Source organism: Manacus vitellinus, unplaced genomic scaffold (assembly GCF_001715985.3).
Source record: "Manacus vitellinus isolate BGI_N305 unplaced genomic scaffold, ASM171598v3 scaffold_8_pilon, whole genome shotgun sequence".
In the NCBI taxonomy this organism is placed as follows: domain Eukaryota; kingdom Metazoa; phylum Chordata; class Aves; order Passeriformes; family Pipridae; genus Manacus; species Manacus vitellinus.
This window is the reverse complement of record NW_021940864.1, coordinates 5,200,388-5,225,936: the sequence shown is the minus strand read 5'-3', so window position 1 is coordinate 5,225,936 and position 25,549 is coordinate 5,200,388. Positions and strand designations below refer to the sequence as shown.

Here is a 25,549-nt window from a genome sequence, read left to right as displayed (position 1 = left end):
CTCCCGCAGCCTCCCCGGGCTGCAGAATCCCGGGATTGTGAAGCTGCGGATGCTCAGAGCACCGGAGGCTTCCCTTTGACGCGGGTACAGGTTGGCAGGGTGACGTGCTCTGTCTGGAAAACAAACAAAGCAGAAAAGCCTTTATCCTCTCCATCCTGAACTCTCCGTGTGGACAAACCGCTTGCCTTGGGCAGCGTTCAGGGCTGTCGCTCCGGGTTATCTCTTTCCCTTAGCAGCAGAGCGTTGAGCTGACCACCGTGTGGTTTCCTGCCGAAGGAGCCCTGCCAGCCACGGGAGCCGTGGGGTCAGGTGGACTCCGAGGTGCCTAGGTGCTGCTGAAAGACTTTGACCTAGTCAGTGGCTGGGAGGTAATAGCAGAGCGGTGTGTGCACGTGTGTGAAAATATAGTGGACCCCCTGGCACATACTGTGAAGTGAGATGGCTGCCCACAAGCTTTGGTCACCAGCTCCCATTCTCACTGTGCTTGGTGTGCCTGGTGCCCACACTCTCATTGCTGACCTGCTCCATCTCTGTGGCGTTCGTCTGCTGTGGTCAGTGGCTTGTTTAATTTGCTGCAGGTGGGGCCTTGTTGCCTCCCTTACCCGTGGCTATATGTAACACAAGGCTTGTTTGTTCCCAGGAGCTGTGTTCCAGCCCCCAGTTCATAGCAGGTGGAGCCACTCGCACTGACATCTGCCAAGGGGCCTTAGGTAAGGTGGAGCCAGAAAGCTGAGTTTTCCATGCAGGTCCTGACCCAGGACACCGTGGTTTATACTAGGCTGTACATGTCCTTTTGCATCCTACCACCTCTCTGCACATCGACTCAGACCCTTCTCCCCTTTCCTTGGCATTTGCAGGTAGGGACCATGTGTGTTTGGCCACTGAGCACAGCCTTTCTGCGTGCACCAAGCAGGGATGACACAGACTGTTTTCCTTATGGCTTTTCTGATCATGACCAGTTCCTTTCATGATCACATCTGTGCCTTAAAGGAGACTGACTAATTTCTGCCTTGAACAATCTGCTTAGAAGAGCAGTTGCATGCGTAGTGGGGTGTTTCTTTCTGCAGTGGAACAGAGTGCTGCTGAGCAGGGGGGACCCCCCGAAATCTGGAAAGATGCAGTACAGAGAAAACAAGTTGTGTAGGAGATTCCCTGCCGGTCATCAGCTCTCAAGGAAAACAAAACCAGGGTGTTTCAGGAGGGATGGGCCAGCCTGTGAGCTGAAGCTTTTGCCATGGCTTCTGCTCAGTTTGTGCAATGGCAGCCTCAGTCGGGCTCTTTTGGAGGAGCCCTGGGAGCTGCAGGGAAGCCCCAGGGGACAGCTGGGAGTGAGTGGCTTAGCCTGGCTATTTGTGTACAGGTATCCCAGTCTGGAAGCCTCTCTCCTGCCTTGCCTGCCAGAGGGGGTTTTAGGTGAGTGCCACTGTGGCTGTCCACTCAGAAGGCAGCGTGGAGGCTGGCAAGAAGGATATCTGTATAAACATGAGAAGAAATAAAGTGAAGTGAAAGCAGTAGGCTCCTATTTATTCCTATTATAGCGGTAGTGAGAGGGTTTTGGATTAGACAGCGCAGTTGAGGGAAAGCTCTTGGTGTAGGGAAACATGACTAATATGTGCTGTGTGTTCTGTTTGTTTGCTTTCAAACAGCATATTAGCCACATTGTGGCTTCTTAGTTTCTAGTCCTGCTGCTATTTGTGTTTTCATGTCCAAAAATACAACAGACAGGGAAGCTTATATTTTGTGCTTCTGTTTTCATTCAGAAGTTTTTAGGTTAGTGCTTTGACAACTAGGTACAATTTGTGTAAAAAACCCTGACAATAAAAATACTTTTTTACTTATTTACTTAATTCTCCTCATGCCTCAATACCGTCTGTGGCATGGGTTAGGCTCTGTTGTGTCATGGTTTGTTGTCATGTCACCAGCTTCTTTTCCGTGCCCTCTCCACCCAATATCATGTCTCCCACCATGACTGTTTTGGCATAAAGAATGTCCCAGTGCTTAACATGCGTGCCAGACATGTGTCTTCTCTTTTTATTGTGAAACTTTGCAGCTATGGAGTTCTTCAACTAGAAATGACAGTTTATTGTAATGCCATTTCAACATCTGGCATCTTGTAGAGATGCTGGTTTCTGAAGGCACTTAGTTGCTTCCTGCTGTCTGCAGGCTTCCAACTTTTCTATCAAAGTGCTGTGACAGCAAGAGCATGGGAATGAAAGATTTGTAACTTCATTTTCAAGTTGTGAATGCCAAACCCTGTTTTAGACTGATAAAAGCATTTTTTGCCTTAATGGTCTTTGGACCAGTCAGATGTTCCCATGAGGTTGTATGGTATCACCAAAGGATGTGAACTCACTCACAGCTGGTATTATTTTACCTCCTCAAACTATATTTCAGTTGGACGTTGTTAGTGCTCTTGTTTGTGTTAATGTTTTCACCATGACTAAGTACTGTGATGACTCGCCCCAATATCTTTCTGTGAATCTGGGCAGGATTTTGGTATTGTGTGACAGTCCCGTGGTTGATTAAAAATTAGATGCTATTGATCTTATCTCTGTATTGCCATTGAGTTACTAAGAGCCTGTATGGAATCTCTGCTTTTTACACAGTGAGGGTAGCAGATGTGCTGTGCAAATGCTTTTTTTTATTATTATTTTTGTCACTGCCTCATCTGACACCAGCATTTATATCAATACAATGTAAAGCCTCCATTTACTTGAATTTTGTGTGCTGACATTGATGTCCCATGGCATTTTAGGATGTTACAGAGAAGATTGCACTGGAAGATGCCAGGTGCTTTGGCAAACCTGTACTTTTCATTGTGCTGGGTTTTTTTCCATAGGAAGCTTTTGTAGCCTTATTTATCTCCCAAAAGGCTTGATCACAAAGCAACAGGCTTGTACCCATGTGGAGCTTCACTGCTGTTGCTAAGCCCTTCAGAACATCTGGGAGTACTGCAGGGACAGATGAGGCATCCAAAACACATGTACCCAGCAGTGCTGCAACAGGCTTCTTGGCAGGGGATGTGTAACCAAACAGCTCAGCTAATGAGCAGAGATTCCTTTTAGCCCAGGAATCTTTGGTCTATGGGCCAGGTGCATAAATTTGTTTCCTTGTTTTTGACCTGGGCTATATGATAACTGCGATGCATATAAGGCATAGCTGATCATCAGTGCAGAAAAGGTTTGGGGTTTTGGTTGGTTTGTTGTTTGTTTGTTTGTTTCTTTTTAGGTGAAACTTTTAAAGGCAAGTATTTGGAGTTAGTTTTGCAGTATCAGATCTGAAGTCAGTGATGGTTTTTGGCTCCAAATGACAGCACATGGGATGTGGTGACTCATTACAGCAGAGGGGAGGATCCAAAACCAGAGAAACCTTATTCACCCTTAACCGCCTTTTTTGGAGGGAGTGTCACCATGGTATCACAACACTGGAGTGTAAACAGCACAGTGTCTCATCTGCTGTTTGGATGCAGGTGTCTCCTCCTTACATAAAAATGTGTGAAAAAATAACTAATTGAATAGGACGAATTTAGGAAATTAGATCCATGGTTTTCTCATGCTGACAACCACTCCACTGTCAGTGGGTTGCCACAACCTCATGGTTTTAATCAGAAAGCTTCCTGGATTCGTGTGGTATTAATATAAATACATTCAGTAGCTGTTAAGCTATAGCTATGAATGTTTTAATAGTGACTAGTCTGTGATTGGCAGAATGTACATTAGAATGTACTTTTTTTTTTGACCCCATGTTTTTACATGGGCTGTGCAGAGACCAGAGGAGCTCCCTTTTGCTTACAGCCCTTCAGGCACTTCCTGGGTGTGTTTTGCCTGCCTTTTCTTTCCAGAATGGCCAATTTTAAGCCCTTAAGGCTATTTATGTGTGCCTTGCAGTTACTTTTTTTTTTCCTAACATTCTAGTTGTAGCTGGAGATTAGGTAAATGCAGAGATAAGGGTATAGAAATAAGAAGTAAAACATTGAAAATGACAAAAAGGAAGCAGGACAGGAAAAAAACAGTACTTCTTGTCCATATGAATACACTACAAATAAACTCACAGCCTGTGAGTTTTTTATTCTCTCTTCTTTTTCTACCTATTGTTCATTTGCAAAAATTCTCTGATTAACGTAGCCTTGCTAACACTGCTTTCAAAGTCTTTTTATAAGTAACCTGTCTGTTAGCCTCTTCTTAATTTTCCTTCTCTATCAAAGGAAAGTCACTGCCAAAACCTTACAGAAGTACAAGTTCTGATAGTTTAGACTATTTGGTAAAGACCCTGCTCATTCTTGCTTAGTGCAGGCTAAACTTCCAGATCTATTCTCATCCAGGCTTTGAATTATCAAGTTTACTTTTTGTGATGGCTGTTCAGAAAGGAAGAGATGATATCTTGGCTGTTGAGCACTTTTAAATGTGAAAACCAAAGGATGAGGTGTCTCCCATATATGCTGCATCTGCCTTTAAACCTCAAGAAGATCTTGCCCAGAGTTGTCCGAGTTAAGATCTGTGTTTGTCAGACTCTCAGCCAAGAGATTTTACAAGAGTCTGCTATTTCAGTCTGCCTTGGTGAAACAGCCAGAAAGTAAAGGAAATTCTTTATAGACTCTGCTTATTGGCATAGAGGTCCTCTGGGGGGAGTTTCTCCTTGAATTCCCATGCTTCTTACCTACAGGGGAAATATGACTCAAAGATATGTTATATTACTGAAGGGTGTATGCTCTTAATCTAGATGCCTGATCAGCTTCTTGACCAAGGCTTCCTGAGATACTGTGGTCATGTTGAATTGTTCATTTATTCTTTCTGTGCTGCTCTCTGCCTGCCCAGCCCCTGCCTTGTGTATGGAATAGAAATGCTAATATTTCTTGGGAAGAATAATGGGACAACTGCCCTCTGAGCCAGACTTGCTACTAATTTAAATCAACATGTTTTTTCTGAGGTTAGTAACACCAATGTCAGATACTCTGGGGTTCTCTTAGAGCATAGGTCTGAGATGCCCAAGACTTACTTTACCTCTGAGTTGCATGAATCTGTCTATAGAAACCTTGTAGAGGGTGTGTGCTGGGGTTGTTCAGATGCTCGGAGAGGCACCTCTCTATGGGTTATCAGTTATATTTGGCCTCTGTGCTGAGATGAGACAGGTTAAACTATCAGTTTGTCTATTTGTGACTTGTTTCATGCTTTATGGGTTCTTTCCAACTTAAGATACTCTGTGAGAACTGCTGTGAAGGGTAGCTGCTAAATCCCTGGCATGACTGGAGGAGAGAGGATCTGTAATTGTAGATTAGCCCATCTCAAAATGCCTCTTAATATCTTCTGACCCCAGTCTCTTTCCTGGCAAGCACCTTTGCAGTGTGTGGCAATCCCTGTGGATGCACTACAGCACCAGAGGATGCACAGTTCCCAGAGAAGAGGGTCTCAGCACCTTGAAGGAGGCTGTAAGAGGAGTTCCCATTTTGCGGGGTGACATGAATGTGCTGTTGCAGAGGAGGGACATCCTTGTTGCTTCGTAACCTGTCACAGCAGAATAGCAAGGTGACTTTCCTGTTTGAAAACTCTGACACAATGATTTTTCCATTGCAGTACAAGCAGCCAGAGGCAAGGCTGAAGGGAAAGTTTTATGTTCAGTTCTTCCCGTCTAGGTAATGAAACAGTAAAAGCACCGTGGGTTTTGAAATTGTTCTGCAATTTCATATCTTCCCCCTTTCATGAACTGTGAAAAGGGCCATGGGACAGATGTCATTCATGTGGCTGCTGCTGGGGGTCAGCTATGAAAAGCAAGGGGCAGCCTGGAGGAAGCTGCAGGTTGCCTGTGTTCCTGCTAGTACTGTCTGAGCAGTGATGGATTTGGGCCTGAGGGTGGACCTTGAGGGCTGCTTTAGAGTTAACTTGCCCTAAGACTTTCTCCCATTTGGATCCCAAGTTCTCATCTGTAAGCTTTGAGCCTTTTCCTATGGGAGAGAGAAGACTGTATAGGGACTTCTGCTTTGCTGGCCTCTGGCTTGCTGGCAGCTGCTGCTGGTTCATGCTTCTTCAACCTGCAATCCTCCAGTATCATTCTGTGGGGTCTGATGTGTAATACCAGCTACACTCTCTTCACAAAGCAAAGGAACAGTGGATCTGGCAATGCTAACAAGGGGGTTTGTGTTGGGCTATGGCAGTCAGGGGATCATCTGGGTCTGTAAATCTCTGCCTTGCTAATGGGCTGCAGGAAGCCCATGGCTGAGCAGAAAGGTAACTGCCCTGTTAAAGTAACACTGGGTTCTGAAAATAATTACAGAAAGTAGAGGTGTAATGTTTATAGAGCTGTGGTCTCTTCCTCTCTCTGCGTGGCAGGAGATGGTGTGGAAAAACACTGTCCAGGCAGCCTGTGCCCTGGAGCTGTGGTGTGCAGGCTCAGTGTATGTTGGCTCCATCCCAGGCAGGGTGAAGAGGTGTGTGGGACTGGGAAACAGTGCCTGCCTTCAGGCCTTTCCTGTCTCTCTGGTGACTAGAGCCAGAGATGAAATGTGGGACTAGACAGAGAGGCCTCAAGCAAGAACCTCTGGGGATGTCTAAGGTGAAAGGAGCTCCTGTTTGGAGGGAGGCTGGCAAGAGACCTTAAAGGGAGCTTGTCTGGAGGACAGGTCTCTGGATGGCAAAGCAACAGACATTTATTAAACATGGAGGAGAGAAAGGAATGTAGCCTATGCTTGAGAAAACACTGTCCTTTTGAGGAGAAACTGCATCCCTAATACCTGCATGTGACCACAGGCTCTTTGCCTTTTCCCCATGCTGCTTCCTAATATGTAAGCACTCAGTTGAATATTAAGTTTTCTTTCAAATAATCCCAGAGTGGGTGATAACTGTGGTGGTAGATCAGAAAAAGCCTGCTTTGTTTGTTTTTTTTTTTAATGACTTTGGTCTTGAGGAAATGCTTGCAGCTAGAGGGTGTTTGCGTTCATATATTTGATCTGTCTTAGAGGTAAGGTGATAGGAGGGATCATCATATTCCAGCTGAGGGGCTTATTGGATATAATACACAATCCCTATGCAGTACAAAAACTAAAGAATAAAGTTTGAATATTGAACTTAATTCTTTTTTTTTTCTTTTCTTTTTTTTTTTTACAGGGGACTGTTGGCTCTTGGCTGCCATTGCTTCCCTCACCCTAAATGAAGAAATTTTGGCCCGTGTTGTTCCCAAAGACCAAAGCTTCCAGGATAAATATGCAGGAATTTTCCATTTCCAGGTGTGTGGAAAACAGCCTGCTCCCCCCAGTACTGTTGGCCAGGAGCTGGTGACTGGCTGTGTCTCTGGGGGGGGGGGGTTTCCTGGAATGGTTTTGTGGGATGTCAAAGGGCCAAACAGAAAAAGGGAGACAGCTAAGGAGGGTGATGGTGATGGAAGGAACAAGACCATTAACCAAAGAGCTGGGAGCAGACGCAGCCTTTGTGGTCCTCCCTCCATCAGCAGAGCCAGCTGGGTACATGCATCCCCAAAACAGGGTGGATGAATGGAGATTGCTTTTCCTCTAGGAAATTAGCACTAGCAGATAAAGCTCCTGGTGACCGGAGTGCACAGTGTGATTGCTGTGTGGTGACAAGGTGTCTGTACTCTCTTTTCAGTTCTGGCAGTACGGGGAGTGGGTGGATGTGGTGGTGGACGACAGGCTGCCCACCAAGAACGGGGAGCTGCTCTTCGTGCACTCGGCGGAGGGCAGCGAGTTCTGGAGCGCGCTGCTGGAGAAGGCCTATGCCAAGTGAGTCGAGGCCAGGCTTTCACCCCACTCAAATTGCTGCTTCCCCATAGCATCCTCAATTGTATGAATACTATGCATTTAAAGTGTCAGCCTAATTATTAGCCTTTACAGCTTCTGGGGTATCCCACAATGGCTGCTTTAGTGAAGCTTTGTTGATAGGTGCCTAAGACAAGTAGCCAAAGTATTGGCTATATTGCTAGCCAAAAAAAGCAGCTCTTGCATCTCGTCTTGAGGCTGTTCCTAAAGTGGTCTCCTGTCACCAGGGCTTGGGAAACTCCATTTCTTGTGTTCTATGCACCTGTAAGTGCTTGCAGCTGCAGTGCTTCAGTGTGCAAAGCACATCACTCCACATGCTCAGGTCCGTGTTAGAGGCAAAGACGCTCATATCTGAATCTCAGTTTTTGGGTTGGACAGAGAGGAATTCTTCCCTCTGACATTACAATTTTGAATTTACTTAAGAAATTTAGATCAGCTGAGAATCAGACCCATAATTGTTAAGGGGATACAAAGACTGTGGAACTCGAGAGGCAAAATGCTGGGTCTTGATTCTTTTTTTTTTATTATATCTTTTTTTTTTCAAATGGCGTTCATGAATTTTGTCATTGCTATGACTGAACCTGCAACCTGTATCCATGATTGTATAAGATTTTATGCTGGGCTTTCCAAATACAAGATGCAAAGCTGAACGGAGGGTGCATTCATAATTCATAGCTGCTGTAGTGCTGTTGAAAGCAGAAATGCCGTCACAGTTGGCACATTGAATGCATCCACTGAAGAGAAGAGGAGAACAGGGAAACCTGATGGCTGTGTGTGTGAGAAGAGGAAGGCAAGCAGCATGATGGTTGTGTGTTCCTCGTTTTGTGCAGGCTGAATGGATCGTATGAGGCTCTTTCTGGTGGCACCACCACCGAAGGTTTCGAGGACTTCACCGGTGGAATTGCAGAATGGTATGAGCTGCGGACGGCACCTCCCAACCTCTTCAAAATCATTCAGAAGGCCCTTCAGAAAGGCTCTCTCCTTGGCTGCTCCATTGATGTGAGTTAGCAGGCTTATTGCTGGGCACTCAGCTCTTGCTGTGCACACAGGCAGCTGGGGGGTGGACCGTCCACAGGAACTGCACACAGGATGCAGCTCCCCTCTACTGTGGTTCTCTGCTCTACTTGTGCCTAGAGAGTTTGACCCACAAACGTGACTCAGGCACATGCTTTCGTGGGGGTTAGATTGAAACATAGACTTTATTAGTAAAAACCCTTTGTTTCTTCCTTGAGACTTAGAGCTTTTGCTGTTTTGTAAGTTCATGGTAATGAATCATGCAGGGAACTCATTAGGGGTCCTGAGGTACCTCTTTGTTCCTAAGAAAGCCGGTAGCTTGGCAGCAGGATGGTACGGGGTGAGTAGATTTGGACAGAAAGCTGCTGCTAATGGCTCCTGCAGATTCTCAAATGCAACCTCCACCCTTGCTGCACCTTTTTGACACACAAGTTGCACCTAATATGTTCCAAAAAAATCTGGACAGATCTGAATGTTCCCAGAAAATCTGAAGCAGAGAGGCTCAGACTGTTGCCAGGTCTTTAAAAGAATTTATGAGAAAACACGTTGTCAAAAGCTGGACATGCACGAGAAGGAAAAGAGGAACTTTGGCCCTGCCTGCAAGGATTCAGCATCGCTTTTAGCCTTACTGAAATGAATCTAGGTATTGTTATTGTGTTAATCACCCTCCTCCCAAATGAGATTGCATCTTAGTTATGTCTAAAGGAAAGGTAAATTGTTTACAAGAACTCCATTCATAATATAAATGTAAATGTTTCCTCCCATTTTTCAAGTTAAATCAGAGTCCCAGGAGAGGGAAGCTTCACAGCAGGAAAAGTACTTGGTTAATATCAGTGTTTGACTTCATGGTACTTTCGAGGCCTGTTTTACTTGTTTGCATTTAGATAAGAATCTGACATCTGGATTTTTGTCCCACAGTACAAATGTCTTGTTGAAGGTGGAGGAGAGTAAATATATTGTGTTGCTGATAAGTACTGGCAATTCCTGTAGTGTAAATTTTTTGTTACTGAGTTTAGGCTTTGGAAAAAATCTTGTAAAATCATCTGTGAGAGAAATAGGGACACAGAGATTAAGCATTACATGGAGAATGTATTGCAGGGCAGTAATAGGGCGTGAATGGACAGTAGGAATCCTGCCTGCTCAATCCCATCCTCTCTCTTTTCTCAAGGTTCCAATATGCTTGTTTGGAGATCGCACACTTTCTGAAATGGTGGGAAGACAGTGATAGCCATGTGTTTCATAGGTGGTTAAACATTCACTGTCTAGCAAGAAGTGACTTTTCTCTGCAGTATTTAAAGGCCAGAGAGCCCAAGTATTCTAATGGCTATGAAAAAGTGAGAGGGTGATGTGCCTTCAGCTTCCAATGGCATCTAAAATTCAGCCTTGCTGCCCTGCATGGCAGGTTCCAGGGTGGCAGTGCTAGGGAAAACAAAAACAACCTCCCACCCTGCTGTGGAGCTGAAGAGAGTGTTTTAACCCTGAAGGAAAGCACTGGGGGTTGCTGGACCTGGGTGTGATCCCTGGTGATGCCTAGATGGCCTCAGGCCAGTCACTCCCTGTTTTCTTGCCCATTACTTTGAGAACATGGAGTTTATTGTGTGTATCCCCACTGGAAATGCACAAGAGGGGATGCACCACACCAAGTGTTTTGGAGCCAAGAGGGAGCTCCCCTGTGGTGCAGAGCTTCTGGTGTGCACCCTTTGCCATGAACATGGCATCTGGAGCTCCAGCACCACCACCCGTGCTCCTGTTCCCTCTCCCCACTCTTGTTGCCTCTGTGCAGCAGCTAAACCACCCCTGCAGCCTGCCAGTGAGATTAAAGCTCCATTGGAGGGGGAAGTTTTCCTTTGCTGGATCCCCTGCATATGGGAAGCCACGCTCGCCAATGTTCTTTGCTCCTCCAGATCACCAGTGCGGCAGAGACAGAGGCCGTCACTTCCCAGAAGCTGGTGAAGGGACACGCGTACTCGGTCACTGGGGCAGAGGAGGTAGGTGTGCCACCCCAAAGGGGTTTTGTGTGTGACAGCCACAACACTGCATCTCAACACTGCAAATTCTTGAGTGTCACCCATTTTACTGAATCGGGTTTTGAGTCTCCTCTTTCTGAAGGAATGCTGAATGAGTTGGTGTGCTTTGGACAAACAGAAATTTGTCTTCTTGGTGGTCTGACTGAAAGAAACCCCTATTTTTCCATAAACATTGCTTTTTCCCAGTGAGCAGGGCAGTGGGCAGCTCTGTGCAGAGGGCACACTACCCTCTGCTGGTGACCAGGCCCTTCAACTTGGTTCTGTGTAATAGGCAGCACTGTAACTTAAATGCACAAGATGAGAGATGTGCACCAAGCAAGCAAAATATCTATTATTGTCTTCTAAGTGCCTGCCAAACCACTTTTCAGCAGGACATGTTATTTGAATGCAAGGTGCCTACTGAAGAGTGGGTGATTGCTGAGGGTAAGACAAGTGAAAACAAAGGAAGAGATCATCGTGTCCTTATACATGTCTAGGGAGTTTTTTTGGGGGGGTTACTTCACCAATAATTGGTTCTGAAATAATTTCTGAAACTTGAGTGAGATGTAGAGAGCTTCTGACATGCTGTGCTGAGGTGGACACTGCTAACAGGCAGGTTTGTGGGTGTTCATTTGGTCCTCTTCTCACAGCAAAAGCAGTAAAGAGGGAGTTTGTTGTCCTCAATCCGCACACAGGCATGACTTAGCCAGGCTTTTCCATCGAAGATCTGTATGGACTTTGTAAGGATAGTTCATCTTGGGGTGTCTGTCATCTCTGGACTCTGCATTGCTGCTGCTCTGCAGTTTTCTTGGCTTCCAGCTCTAGAGGTGCACCAGCTCCTTCCTCACATGGGTACTGTGTGTTCCCCGGAAAGAGTGGGTGTTTCCACTGAAATGTGAACAGCTGTGCTTGGCCTGGCCTCAGTGTGTGCAGAGGCAGCAGATGACAAGCCACAGTCTTGGCACAGTGTGAGGAGGGGCCAATGCTGCTGCACTGCAGGGCATTAGTGCGGTCAGAGGGGTTGTGGCCAGTCTGAGTATCCCATCTCTTGTAACAGGCTCATCTAATATATAAGGAGGGGAGAAAAAGGCATTTGAATGTAAAAAGGCAGTTTATACATAAATGATGACTTAGAGAAATATCTCTTTGTACCTGCTTTTTGGCAGTCCTCTAGCAGTTTTACATTCCCTTTGCTTGAAATCTTATCAGAGATAATTTTTTAGTTGCACAGAACAGACATTTTTTCTTATCATGAGCTTTGGTTTGTGCATGTTATAAAACTTCTCTGGACAAGCTTGGGTGCATGAAGCATATTCAGAATCAGTTTGACTTGTGTCTTTTGGACCAGATGTGTGCATGTTTGTGTGTATACTTTGTCATGCGGAACACCAAGATACTTGCTCTGTCATGTTTTTTAATTACTGTAGAAGATGTGGGAGGGAGCACAGTACTGTGTCCCTGAGTAACTCTCCATATACTTCTGATCACATCAGGTGAACTTCCGAGGAACAGTGCAGAAGCTGATCAGAATCCGAAATCCCTGGGGGGAAGTGGAGTGGACTGGGAAATGGAACGACAAGTAAGTCGATGGCTTACACACTGCCAGTAGGCTTTTACTGCAGGGGTGCAGTCATGTTTCTGCTGTTGTCTGTCTTTTCCCTTCCTCAAATTCCTCTGTAAGTCACACCTGGATGTGATGTTCACTCTGAACTGTTTCAGAGAGAAGCATCCCATCACTGTTGTCTCCCTTGTGGGTGTCACAATACGTGGTGCCTTTCATGCAAACACCTGCCTTTACATAAGATGCAGTGATTTGGTTGGGGATTCCTAGAAACCTCACTATAGTTTCTGCTTATTTAAAAGCCTGTATTCAGTCATGACTTTCTGAAAACTTACTTTCTAAAAGGGCTTTAAAAATCCGTTTCTGTTGTTAGCAATGAAAACTGGAGTTTACTCACTTGTGTGGCTGGGCAGTTTTTATTCTGAGACTTTCTTTTTCTAATACAAAGCTCTGCCTCAGTCAGGGCATTAGCACTTTCTGAAAATAGAGCTCTGCTTCTCATCCTTACCTTGGATATTTGAGAAGTGAGATGTCTTATAGGCCGGGTCCATCTTTTTTTAATTCTGCAGTGGTTTGAGAGTTCTGGAGCTGCTATCTTGTGGAATATTGCAATTGTGGAAAGTGAAATCATTGTGCCAGAACAGCCAAATTAGGGTTTAGCCTGTACCATATGCTGTAGCTGACATGGGGTTCTCTTTCAGCTGCCCAAACTGGAGTGGCGTTGACCCTGAGGTGCGGGAGCGGCTGACCAGGAGACATGAAGATGGGGAATTTTGGTAAGTACCACTAGGTTTCCATTTTGGCAGAAGGGAATGTCATCTGCCCAGCTTTTTTTCACACGAAGTAACCTCTCCAAGTATGCTCTCCAAGATGAGTGTACAAAATCAGCCCAAATCCTAGTGCTAAATCATGGTAACTGAGAGTGAGGATAGGCAAGTTGGTTGTATGGAAAACCTGTCCATCCTGAGGAGACGTTGCCAGTGGCATTGCCTCCCACAGGATGGCGTTCAACGACTTCTTGAGGCATTACTCCCGCCTGGAGATCTGCAACCTGACTCCAGACACCCTGGCAAGTGACAGGTACAAGAAGTGGAGCCTGCTGAAGCTGGATGGGAACTGGAGGCGAGGAGCCACTGCAGGGGGTTGCAGGAATTACCCAAGTAAGAAAAACTGGAGAAATGTTTTACTTGTCCACTTGTACCTTCTGTGAGAGCTTCTGGGAGATGGTCTGGGGTGGCTTATGGAGGAGGAGAATGTACCCGAGATATCTTGGACTAATGTCCAAAAAGTGCAGGGATTTGGGAGATGCGACCCCCTGATGAGGGTCAAATTGTGGTTGTAAAGGTGGGGGGAGAAGAGGAGGTTTTCCTTCTCACACATGATTTTTGAAGTCAGAGCCATGTCTGTCCTAGCTGACATGCGCATCAACACCCTTTCTTTCAAAGAAGCCTCTGAGCAGTTTGCATAAATCCACTTCCCAGACACTTTCTGGACAAATCCACAGTATTTAATCAAGCTGGAGGAAGAAGATGAGGATCCTGATGATCCTGAGGGGGGCTGCACTTTCCTCATTGGGCTGATCCAGAAGCACCGACGGAAGCAGAGGAAGATGGGAGAGGACATGCACACCATTGGCTTTGCAATTTATGAGGCAAGTAAGGCTGTACAGGTACATGGGAGGAAAAGGAAAGCTCCTTCCACCTATAAACAGGGTAGTGCAGTTCTCAGACTGGTCTTTCTATCAAAACTCAGATGATGAGTAAGCAGCTGCAGCAAGGCAAATTCCATTTAGATGTTTAGAAAATTATCTTCCGTAAAAATAGCAGTCAAGCACAGGGACAAGTACCCAGAGAGACAATGGAATCTATGGTTCTGGAGATATTCAGACCTAGGCTGGAAAAGGTCCTGAGCAAAATAATTAACTTTGATATCAGCCTTGCTTTGAGTAGGGGTTTGGACCAGATTACCTACAGAGGCCACTTCCCACCTTCTAAATGGAAGAGCAGAATAACTATTTAAAAACCAAGAAGTGCAGAAATCCAGTCTCCCTTTCACTTGTCAGGCTGTGGTGAAAGCAGCAGAATGGGAGCATCTGTAGTAGGGTTGTGACCCTAGCTGGGACATCTGCGCTACCTTGGGAAGTGTGTAACCAGCAGCAGAACCAACAAAGACACCTGTAAAACTCCCTTCTGCTGAGTGAAGGGTCAGAGATGTGTCCATGGTAGCCCCTGAAGCAGGACAGAGCTGCAAAGCAGCAGCGCTTATGTGGCAGTGAAAATAGGAGTGATGATCTTGTCTGTGAGTTGCTCTGTAACCACAGGCAATATGTACAACTGCTTGTTTTATCAGTATCCCAGCTTTGAAAAGCTTATCAAAGGATCGGGTCCCCACAGGATAATAAGGTTTAAAGCAAAGCTAAGTCCCCTGAAGCCATAAAGAAACAGAAAGCTGCATTATTTCCTTGCTCAGTCACTGCCTCTTCTCCTGATGGTGGAGAGGTCAGAGGAGCAGGAACGTGAAAGGAGAGGTGGGAAGAAATAGTAGAGAAATTGAGCCTACAAAAAAAACATCACAGTGGGCTGCAGGGAGGAGAGTCAGCAGGAAGCCATGACCAGCCTGTCTGTGTCAGGTTGTGCCCACGCTGCCCCAGGTGAGCCTTACCTGCCTCCAGGATGGAGCTGGGAGCTGAGCCAGCACTCAGCATTGTGTGGCGTGGGCTCAGCATTCACCTTCCCCTCAAGCCTTTTTTTCTTCTTTTTTCAAGTGTGGATGTACCTGCTAAGTAACTGAAAAGAAGTAGCCCTGGAGCTGCCATTCAACAGGCAAATAACTCTCTCCTCTTCTCCTTGCAGGTGCCCCCAGAGGTATGTAGCATGTATTGGTGGAGTTGAGGCTGAAGGGCTTGTGGGAAGAAATGGTTCAGAGGATCCTCCTGTCCACAGGACAGCACGACTGCACAGAGTCTAAACTTAGAGGCCATTTATTCTGAAAGGGGCCTTGAGCCCATGTTGCGTTTTCGGAGCGTCTTGGATTGGGATAAGAGTGCTCTGTACTGCAGAAACTCATCAAAGCAGCTCTTCCACCGCTCTTATCCCAGCCCAGACCCACAGCTGCTCCCCCAGAGCACAGCTGCTTTTCCCAGCTCTGCACAGAGTTCATGTTTGACACATGAATAATATTCCAAGGAAGTGTTTATATTCATTTCCCCAAGCACCACCTTCATTAGTTTCTCCCTGTTTCTACCTGCAGATAGCTAATAGTACACCCTGGGGAGTCAGAGAGGAGTGGCAATGCAGCACTGCCTATGCAATATGAGGAGGGCTGCAGGTACCTCTGAGCTGTTGCTCCTCAGAGGAATGACTGAAGTTGAGCAAAATGCCGAGGTGACCCCATTACTGGTTTTGCTGTACCTGTGAGGGTGCAAGCGAAGCCACTAGGGTACCCCACGGTGCCTGAAACTATGCTCAAACCAGCTACTTTTGTGTAAAATGTGGTTTCATCAGGGAAAAAGATGGTGCTACCGGTTAATTAAATTTCTTATGTACCTTTTAGCAGTACTGTCAGCCACTCAGCTCTCACCCTAGTGGTTGAAAAATCTCATTTCCTTAAAAAAAGAGATTCTAGCTACCAGTGCCCATGACTTTTCCTTTGCCCAAAGGGTGGAATTTTATCTCCCACTACAGCAGCAGGTCTGACAGGTTTTGCATTCTTAAAACCCTGGCAGGACAGGAAGGAGGAGGATTCTGAAACATGCACATTCCTGATGTTGGAATCATCAAGGACTTCCTAGAGCTGAAATAGCCCACCCGTAAGACCCTGCACAGAAAAGTTTTATCTGGACAATCGTAGAAACACAGAATGGTTTGGGTTGAAAGGGACCTTAAAGATCATCTACTTCCAATGCCCCTGCCATGGGCAGGAACACCTTTCACTAGGTGTTACACTCAAAATATTTTATTTTATTTTATTCTTGGAGCCCTCCATAAGTGAGGTCTCTGCCTTAAGGCAGCCTGACCTCAGAGGCAGATCCAAGCTGTGGTCTCCAGGTGGCACCAGCTCCAGGGACCAGAGGGACATGGCTCCTATGCCATATCACTCTAAAGAGAAATAGTTGGTGGAAGAATTTGGAAATGGCTTCAGACACCCTTCATCATCTGCAAAACAAAAGCAGGACCTGAATGATTTATTGTGATGATCTGCAAAATACATTTGCAGCCACATCTCAGGAGTCCTGTGGTGGGGTGCACCCACCCCCTTTCTCTTCTCTTTCAGTTCTGTCGAGCTGACAATTTTTTTCTCCCCCCCCTATACATAGCTAATTGATATTTCTATTCTATTTTTAATTTCTGAATGTAAGTGCATGCAGACTGTGGGTTTTTCCTCTTTCTTTGCTTTGCATAAGTTTTCTGGCCAGACGAATATTCATCTGAGCAAAAACTTTTTCCTGACCAACAAAGCAAGAGAAAAATCAAACACCTTTATCAACCTCCGGGAAGTGCTGAACCGGTTCAAGCTCCCTGCAGGAGAATATATCGTTGTGCCCTCCACCTTTGAACCCAACAAGAATGGGGATTTCTGTCTGCGGGTCTTCTCTGAAAAAAACGCAAACTCCACGTACGTACCTTTTTGTGTGAGGGTGGTACGAGCACATGGGCAATCTCTGGTCCTTCTTGCAGGCATGGAAGGATGGAACAGCCCAGGGATGGGGTACATCCACTTCCCAGGAGGGAAGGGGAGATGCACAATGACCCTGTATGGATGGGACCATGGCAGTTCTTGTTTGTCCCCAGTTTCCTCATGGGCAACTAAGGAAAGTTTGAGTAAATTTAGCAGGAAGAAATGGTGGAAGAAAAGTAATAATGTTTAGTACAACTTGTTATTATTGTTGTTGTCATAATTATCCCTGCCTGAGCAGACATTTGTAGTTACGGGGCCTTGGGCAGGTGGGTGCTACAGCACAGTTAAGTCTGTGGAGAGAGGAAAGCCCCGGGGGGGAGGTTGGGCTGTCCCCTTGGGAGACAGAACTGCCAGTGCTTTCAGTTGCCTGGGAACACACAGATCAACACAATTGATCTCACACCGTTGAGATCAGACTGGAAAAATTTCAAGATACTTGCTCAACCAAATGATACCTTTGATAAAGTTAAAAGGGGTTTTAACAGAACTGGCTCAAACCACACTGTTAGCTGTAAAACCATGAAAAAATTTAGATGTCACATCTTAAAGAGCAGCTGGGCTAAAGCCTCAGGAAGGGATGTGATATCTTTTGTATTAAGTTCCCTGATTCAAAGCAAGCAAAATCCTTTTTCTATCCTGCAATATTTTGCTGCATGTTTCTGCTGTGGTGAGAAAGCTGGGATGTCTGTTGTAGGTGTGGTGCTCCCACAGCACCTGGGGGACAGCATGAAACACATCACAGTTTAGGGCTCTCACTTTTTTCTGTTTTAAAGGAAAAAGAAAAAAAAAAGTGACTAGATAAAGTTTGATTTGCACCCAAGAGCCTGGTCCTGGAAAAAGAAAGAAAGAAAAAAAAAGTGACTAGATAAAGTTTGATTTGCACCCAAGAGCCTGGTCCTGGGCTAAGGTCTCTAGGCAGTGACACTGAGTGACCCAAAGAGTTATGTGTGGCCCAAAATCCTGTCTGTGGCTCTGCAGGACATTGCACAGCTTGTAATGTGTTGCCATAGCTGGCAAAATACTGCTTTCCCTGTGGTATGCACTGTCTGTCACTGATTAATCCAGTAACTTTTGAATACTAATTATTATTTTCATATTTTAAAGAATCTCTCTTTAACTGAAGCTTGAAGGAAAAGCATCATCAAAGTGATCCGTTTTGATTTTAATATTGATTTCTTTATCTTTCTAGGGTGATAGACGATGAAATTGAGGCCAATTTTGAAGAGGTATCTCAAATGTTTTAAATTGAGGTAGTTTTGTTGTCAATAAGCAGAGGTTGGAGTGCCTATTCCCTGTGCAGAGCAATATTTTTCAATAGGCATTATCAAGTACTTTGGGAAAAGATCTTTCAATATCCATAACTGAGTGTCAAGCAAGTGGAAATATCATAAGCAGTGTAATGGAAACATGTGCTTTATCCAGATCTTGGACTTCCTAGGTGGAGGAGGTCAGGTACACTCTGAAGGGTTAACTGGAGCCACAGGAAATTCCCTTTGCTCTCCAGGAATCCCAGAGTGCAGCTTTCAGCCGTGGGGGTGTTTTTGCATGTGATGTTGTTTCCATGAGTAACTAGTAGCTCACCATATGTTTAGTCCTGCTGGAGCTGGGGATGTTTTGCCTACTAATGCATGTACCCCATGTGTGATTTTTTTCCAGCATTTGCAATACCAGCATTTTGAGGTGTCCCTGAAAATAAAACTGATTAAAATCATAGCTAAAACACTCTACCTTCAACTTTGCCATTTTAATTGTGTTTTCCTAGGGGCAAGGAAATGCACAAAGTCTTTCTCAGGCAGAAAATTTCCTCCTTTCCACATTCTCTATTTCTGTCTTTTAGACGGAGATTAGTGAAGATGACATCGAACCCAACTTTAAAAGGCTTTTTGGACAGCTAGCAGGAAGTGTGAGTATTTTTCTGGTAATATCTTAATGGCATCATGGGTGAGTGGGTAAGAGAGACACCTCCCCCAGGACAGAGTTTAGTTCTTGGGCTGAGTCAGATTTCAAGTGCGTGCATAATTGTGGGTGCTGTGATTTGTGAGCACTCCTGGTGAACAGTCTTTAGCTCTCTTTGAACTGCAGGCTCGACTTTTATCTCTGCAGGGCCCTAATTCTGTCCTTGGGCAGAGCACATGGTGCAGGCACAGGGGTGCCTCGAGGGCTGGGCTGTGCCTTCTCTCCCAGCTGCCCTCGGCTGCCTGGGGGCTCGGGCACAGCTTGCTGGATGTGCTAATGTCTGGGAGTTGGTGGTGCTCCTGGGAATGGGAGGTTGGGAGAGCTTAGTGCTTGCGTTTCCATCCAAGGGAAATGAACTCGGAGGGATGTTTGAACTTGGCCAGCTCACGCAAAGGAGCCAGAGGCTGCAGGTGGTGTCTGCAGCTCACAGTGAAAAATTTGTTTTCCTCTTCTCCACAGGATGCAGAGATCTCAGCCTTTGAACTGCGCAGCATCTTGAATAAAATCATGGCTAAACGTAAGTACCTTCCTCCGACAGCAGCTTCAGTTGGCCACCAGCGGCTTTCCACCGTGGCTGTGGGAGCACAGAGGGCACCACCAGCCTGGGCAGACTCAAAGCCCTGGGCTCTGCCCCAGACCTGCCCTTGGCTCTCCATATGGCCACAGCCACATGCTCTCTCTGCTGCTTCAGGGGGCTGCAGAAAGGCTGGGGCTGTGCCAGCCCAGAAGGTGTTTCACAGGATGTGTGCTTTGGCAGGGTACATAAGGGTGTCTTTTATCCCAGCATCTGCCACTGGGAATTGGCAACCAGGAAGATGGACAGATTTGATTAGTGCTTGATAATAATCAAGAGAGGTATGGCTGCTACTTCAGTATTGAACCACTCCTGAGTGGTTCAAACAGTAGCCCAGCCATCAGTCTGCAGTGTCCCTAAGGAGGAGGAGAAGCTTTGAGGCTCTGGGCTGCTTTTTCTGTGAAGTGATTCCTAGCTTGGCTCTGCATTATTTTCCTTTCCATTAAACAGTGCTCAAGAAATAAGTGTTTAGAGAAATGTGTCTCTTTAATTTCCAAAGTGAAATGTTATCCAGATGGTCAGGACTGTGTTGTATGTCTGTGTACCCCAGCCAGTTAGCAATGGGGTACTGCTGGTTACTAAGCTTGATTTGATATTCAGCCCTTGCATGAAGCTACCGACTGTTCACCTCTGTAAGTTAAAAGTCCATGTTGTCCACAGAAGTCTACAGTTGTCTTTGAAGGCAGACAGTAAGGGCAGGAAAGCTTTTATCTCTGTCTCTTGCTTCTGTAGCACAACTTCTGACTAGACTAACTGGGCTGTTTGCTTGGGGAAACATCCCAGCTGACTCTCACTCAAAGCCTCTTCATCAGCTGCGAAGGAAGCCACCAATCTCACAGAAGCAAATAAGGGCTGGCGTGTGTCTACACTGGTTAGAGAGCTTGTGAGCTATTTAGGAAGGTGCTGTGGTACAGCATGCAATGATAACCCTGTCTTTTGCTCTTTCTTTACAGGCCAAGATATTAAATCAGATGGCTTTAGTGTTGAGACATGCAAAATAATGGTTGACCTGTTAGATGTATCCTTTAAGGCCGTTCCTAGGTGATATTCCTCTGTCTGTGCTGAAGTAGGTGAGCTGCTTTTGCTGCCTGGTGGGTCCATCCTTATGTAGTAATGACACCTGAGGTGGAGAAGCTGGTTTTACCCTGGTTCCCCTGAAAAAGCAGGCCCTTGCTATCACTGCTCACCATGACACATGCATTCTCCCAGGCAGCAGGGAAAATCCATTATCAGATGTTACGATCTGCTTTGAAACCTTCCCAGCTGTTGTGTGTTCTGGTTTAGCTGGTGACAAAGTGGTGTTTGTGCTGGGAAAAGGCACCTGGCTCTCAGCATGGAGTGGATGGCCTTGGCTGTAGAGCTGTATGTGCATATCTGGATGCACTTCACCTCTCTGCTATCTGGCTGGAGTTGGTAAGAGCATCATAAAGCCATGAGGACCTAGCAAATGGAAAATGAGGGAAACAAATACAGGAAGCTGAGAGTACACAGGTTTTTAGGAGCTTTTATTCCTCAGAATGTGGGAAAAAGTGTAGGATGAAGGTTCAAGTCTAAGAATAGTTATGTTCAGCTTCTCTGTGCAGTGGGAGTTGAATTGCAGAGTTAGAAAAAGGGAAAATTACCAACACAAGGTGATGCTCTGCTATAATTTGGTGTAAAATATGGCAGTCCCTCAGGACTCCGTAGCAGATTTTGGGAGCGATGCCACGACCAGGTTCTTTTGTTAGCTGTTTGCACAAGAACTTAAGTTCTGCAAATAGCAGGCTTGGTTGTGGCTTTTCCTGTTTATAATCCAGACTTAGGACTTATGCTCCTGTAACTGCAGGTGTTGAACCAACTACACAGAACAAAATGGCATCATCTCAGCTCTTTTATACTTGTAGAGGAAAGACAGCTGCAAAGGGGAGCAGAAAGATCTTGTGAACTGGTCACAGTTTAAATTAATCAGCTTACTGATTGAGACAGACATCTTGGATGACAATTGTGTATGCAACAGGACGAGTCCTGCAGAGAGGACAAGTCCTTCAGAGAAGACTTGCATCCTTCTTTTACTTGCAACTTTTTCTTTTAAAGTCACAACTGCCCATGTAAGTAAATTTGGCACAGGGAGAAAAAACCCCTTTTTCTTCCCTCCAAAGAAATTCCCTTAACTCAGAGAAGAATGATGGGAGTGGTAAACTGGGACTGAAGGAGTTCTACACCCTCTGGACAAAGATTCAGAAATACCAGGTAAGATGCAACCTCTTTGGAAGAAACATGTAGAGGTGGCTTTAGATTGATTTGCCTCATACAGTGTGGGCAGTCTCATTTCCTAAAGCAGTGGTTTGTGTCCTCAGTCCCTCGGGTTTTGTCCCTTGGAGTCCAAAGGTGTGAATGCTTGTCCTTCAGGTGCTGGGTGAAGGGCTGAAGGAGAGGCTGCTTCTCTTCCTGCCTTACTCTGGGGGGGCTTCCTGTTTTAACTCTCATCCAAATATTTAACTCGCCTACTTAAGAGTGTGAGTTTGGTGTCAGCCTTTCCACTTTGGTAGTGATAGTGCCATGGGTGTTCAAGGAATTCTCCAGAGTAAAGGACTTACTTTCTGAAGCTGCTTTTAGATGAAATCGACACCAAGTCCTTCAGATTGAGGTTGCAAATGCTCCTAAGTTACACACAGGCTGCATTTCAAAATGTTTCACTTCTGACAAAAGCCAAACCACGCTCTGAATTATTGTCAAGGTTTGACTTTGGATTCTGTGTTTTGCAGAAAATTTACAGGGAAATTGATGTGGATCGATCCGGTACCATGAACTCCTACGAGATGAGGAGGGCGCTGGAAGCAGCAGGTATTTATATTGATCTGTCTCTTTATAGGATTATATCAGTTTCAAGCTGGGTTCATAGATGCTCACTAGTCTCCTGTATATCACTTGTAAGCAGAAAAATCCTGTGTTCCCAGACCTGAAGGCCTCCATGTGATTTAGATGCTCAGCTTGGGCTCTTGTCTTGCCAGGCAGGCTCACTAAAAGCATCTCAAAGTAGTGGCAGGTTTGCACTTATTTTCTTTAGTGATCAGCTTTTGGAGAAGCACAAATAACTGCAACAATCTGGTCTTGTAACAGTATACTCTTGTCTTTCAGTGAGTCTCTCTGAGTATATTTATGTGGGTTTGGCATAAGCTGGTAGAACTGGGATGTGTGACCTAGGGAATGGAAGTGGCTTGACCAAGGGGTGATGCTTACAGGAGTGCTAGGAGTCAGTTTGCTACTGCAAACACTGAAAAAGCAAGTCTGAGTTATGAGGGAGATACCACCGACCCATACAATCCCAGATTAACTTACAGATCATGTGGGGCCATCCTAATGTCCGTTTTGGCACTCTGGAACTTTCCCCTCTCGTCACCATGTAAGATGAGGCAGCATTTCAGTTTGTACCAATGTTTAAACACTGTTTGGAAAGAGAGATCCATTTGCCCACAGAAAGCCACTGCTTCATCTCAGTAGGTTGAGTCTGGAGCCCCCTTGTCACCCAGGGAAGGACCATGAGCTGGAGCAATTGGCCATATCCCCTGGGAAACAGGAGTCCAGGTGTGGGAGCACACACAGCAGGAAGAACACATGTGGCCTAGTCACAGTTCTAAATCACTCCAAGTACAGAAGTGGTTGTTGGGAGTTTCCAAAATGAAGTAAATACTCTTAAAATTTGTGAATTTAACCAAAAGAAGGTAATTGAATTTCTGGTAGTGTGTAAGGTTGTTTGGGGTTTTTTGTTAGTCGGAGGTTTTTGCACAATTTTTTCTGTCTCTTTTTTTAAATCCTCAACGTATTTTTAGGGTTCAAACTGAACTGCCAGTTACATCAGATCATTGTGGCTCGATTCGCTGACGAAGACCTCATCATTGACTTTGATAACTTCGTCCGGTGTTTGATTCGGCTCGAAACCTTGTTCAGTGAGTACACGCTCAATAACTAGACAGACTCTGTTACTTTGTGTTTGCAGCAGGATAACTGTCCAGAAGTCCAGGATAAGGTATTCAGACAAATTCAAAACTGAGATATAAATCTGGCATCCCAGTTTGCATGCTTCTAGATCTAGGAATCAGCCCTTAAGCCCAGGCTGCTGAACCACAGCCAGTCTTTGATGCAAAAAATGGTATGTTGATTAAAAAATACTAGACAGCTATTAAAAATGTTCAGTCTTGGTTCTGCACAATGACTTTAGATTGGCCCTTTCTGGTTTGGGGTGTAGGTCACTGTCAAGTTTTAGATTCTGCGACTAAATTCCTTTTCAATCCTGAAGCACAAGGAAGGGGAAGGCTTTCCAATTAGTTCCTCTATTCATCCTTATCTGTCATCTCTTTCCCACCACAGAAATGTTTAAAAAACTGGATACTGAGAAAACTGGAACAATAGAGTTGAACCTCGTTAATGTAAGTTCATTTAGCTCTAAAACATTTTTGTTCATCTTTTGGGGGAAGGGAGGGAGGGATGTAAACAGTAGGGTCTGTCCTGCTCCATTTTGATTATGGCTGGTTATATGTATTCACATATATGCTGGACTTATCTGGCTTGTGTATTTGTAAGCAGCCTTAAGAGAGGTTAGCTTTTAGAAGTGTACCTACATCACAACATATTCTCTAACAGACAGACAAGATTCCTTGCATCAGAAGCCCCTTATCCCTGTACTGGCTGTAATTTTGGCTTCTTCTCTGCTTTTTCTGTTGTCAGAGTAAAATGTAGGTGCAGTAGTGACTCATGGTCTTATCCATGTCTGCTTCTTTCTGCACCCTGTGTGCCCTGCAGAAAGGACTAAGTTTGGCAAAAAGTACCCTCCTACTTATGTTTGACTTGCTTATGACCTGAACATAACTTATTTCTGCAACTAAAGGAGGAACGTGCAAATCATCCCAAAACTCTTTTGACCTAAATGAGATATAAATTTAAATCACTTAGGAAAGATCCTAAAATTACTTCTGTAACAACAGGCTGACTTTATTCTAGAAATGGTAATATGCATACTTGCTACAAGTCTTTTTACTAAATTTAACCTTGGGCCCTTTTCTTCTTGTTACAGTGGCTGTGCTTTACTGTCATTTGAGCCACTGGCATCAGCTTGAGACCTCAAAAAGAGCATGACCAGGTGAAGATAATCAAGCTATGTACAAGTAATATTCTAACATGAATGTGCCTTAACTTACACATAGCAAATTTTGCACGCTACTGCAAGAAGGAAAGCATTCTACTTTGACAAGAAGAATTTGGAACCTCATTTTTATGGCTCTGACAGTCTTTATCTACTCTTATATACCCTCTGGACAAGGGCCTTAATTTAATATTAATCCTCAGTGCAACTTCTGAAAATACTGCTTTACTAATATATTTGTCTTTAAGGTGTTTTACAGGACTCCTGGAAGAAAGCTCATTATAGCTTGACAGTGGTTTAATAAGTGCTTTTTGAATAACAGCTCCACTCCATCCTCCATATCTGAAATCAGAAAAGGGATAGTATTGCATATCTTATCTAAACACCTGTAATCAGAGACAGAGGGTCCCTTGTATGCCTTCTGTCAAGCCCCAGCGTTATTCTAGTTAAATATTCTTTGAAGAATTTGAATAGCAAGTACAGGTTTGACCAAACAGAAAGACAAGTCTTTCCCTCCTCACCACTGATGTGCCTGAAACAGGAGGCTGTTGGCAACGAGACTCTTCCAAGAGAAAGCCCATCCTCTCAGGTGGAATCTTGAGTTCCTGTATCTTATTTATCTTCCTTTGAAATGCAAGAAAGTATTTAAATAAAAAGAGTATAAATAAAGTTTGCGAGACTTATTTCTGCTGCAACTAAGCACTTTTTTTTCTTAGATATAGATCATCACAGCACTTGTACAGAGCTTTTGCTTTCAGGAACAGAGCTTGCTTGTTGCCTCTTAAAGGGGAAAATCAGCATTCTGGAGCTGACTCTGGATGTCTGTTAGTTCATGAAATGTTACAGTCTGATACTTTAAAAGAGTAATGCTTGAAAAACT

At 45.0% G+C, this 25,549-nt stretch overlaps 1 protein-coding gene across 1 annotated transcript in view; it reads left to right on the top strand.

Moving 5' to 3' along the window:
- Positions 1 to 25,344, top strand: part of CAPN2 (calpain 2) — a 26,794-nt gene extending 1,450 nt beyond the window's left edge. Inside the window, exons 2-23 of the mRNA XM_029965087.1 lie at positions 10 to 84; positions 330 to 368; positions 641 to 710; positions 7,098 to 7,216; positions 7,593 to 7,726; positions 8,593 to 8,761; positions 10,681 to 10,764; positions 12,276 to 12,361; positions 13,045 to 13,119; positions 13,343 to 13,503; positions 13,825 to 13,994; positions 15,196 to 15,207; positions 16,746 to 16,957; positions 18,210 to 18,246; positions 18,858 to 18,923; positions 19,436 to 19,493; positions 20,504 to 20,568; positions 21,711 to 21,779; positions 22,295 to 22,373; positions 23,360 to 23,476; positions 23,898 to 23,956; positions 24,601 to 25,344. Of these exons, the coding sequence (XP_029820947.1) occupies positions 10 to 84; positions 330 to 368; positions 641 to 710; positions 7,098 to 7,216; positions 7,593 to 7,726; positions 8,593 to 8,761; positions 10,681 to 10,764; positions 12,276 to 12,361; positions 13,045 to 13,119; positions 13,343 to 13,503; positions 13,825 to 13,994; positions 15,196 to 15,207; positions 16,746 to 16,957; positions 18,210 to 18,246; positions 18,858 to 18,923; positions 19,436 to 19,493; positions 20,504 to 20,568; positions 21,711 to 21,779; positions 22,295 to 22,373; positions 23,360 to 23,476; positions 23,898 to 23,956; positions 24,601 to 24,624 (1,980 nt within the window). The 3' untranslated portion in view covers positions 24,625 to 25,344. The remainder of the gene's footprint in view (positions 1 to 9; positions 85 to 329; positions 369 to 640; positions 711 to 7,097; positions 7,217 to 7,592; positions 7,727 to 8,592; positions 8,762 to 10,680; positions 10,765 to 12,275; positions 12,362 to 13,044; positions 13,120 to 13,342; positions 13,504 to 13,824; positions 13,995 to 15,195; positions 15,208 to 16,745; positions 16,958 to 18,209; positions 18,247 to 18,857; positions 18,924 to 19,435; positions 19,494 to 20,503; positions 20,569 to 21,710; positions 21,780 to 22,294; positions 22,374 to 23,359; positions 23,477 to 23,897; positions 23,957 to 24,600) is intronic.
- The last annotated feature ends 205 nt before the right edge of the window (positions 25,345 to 25,549 follow it).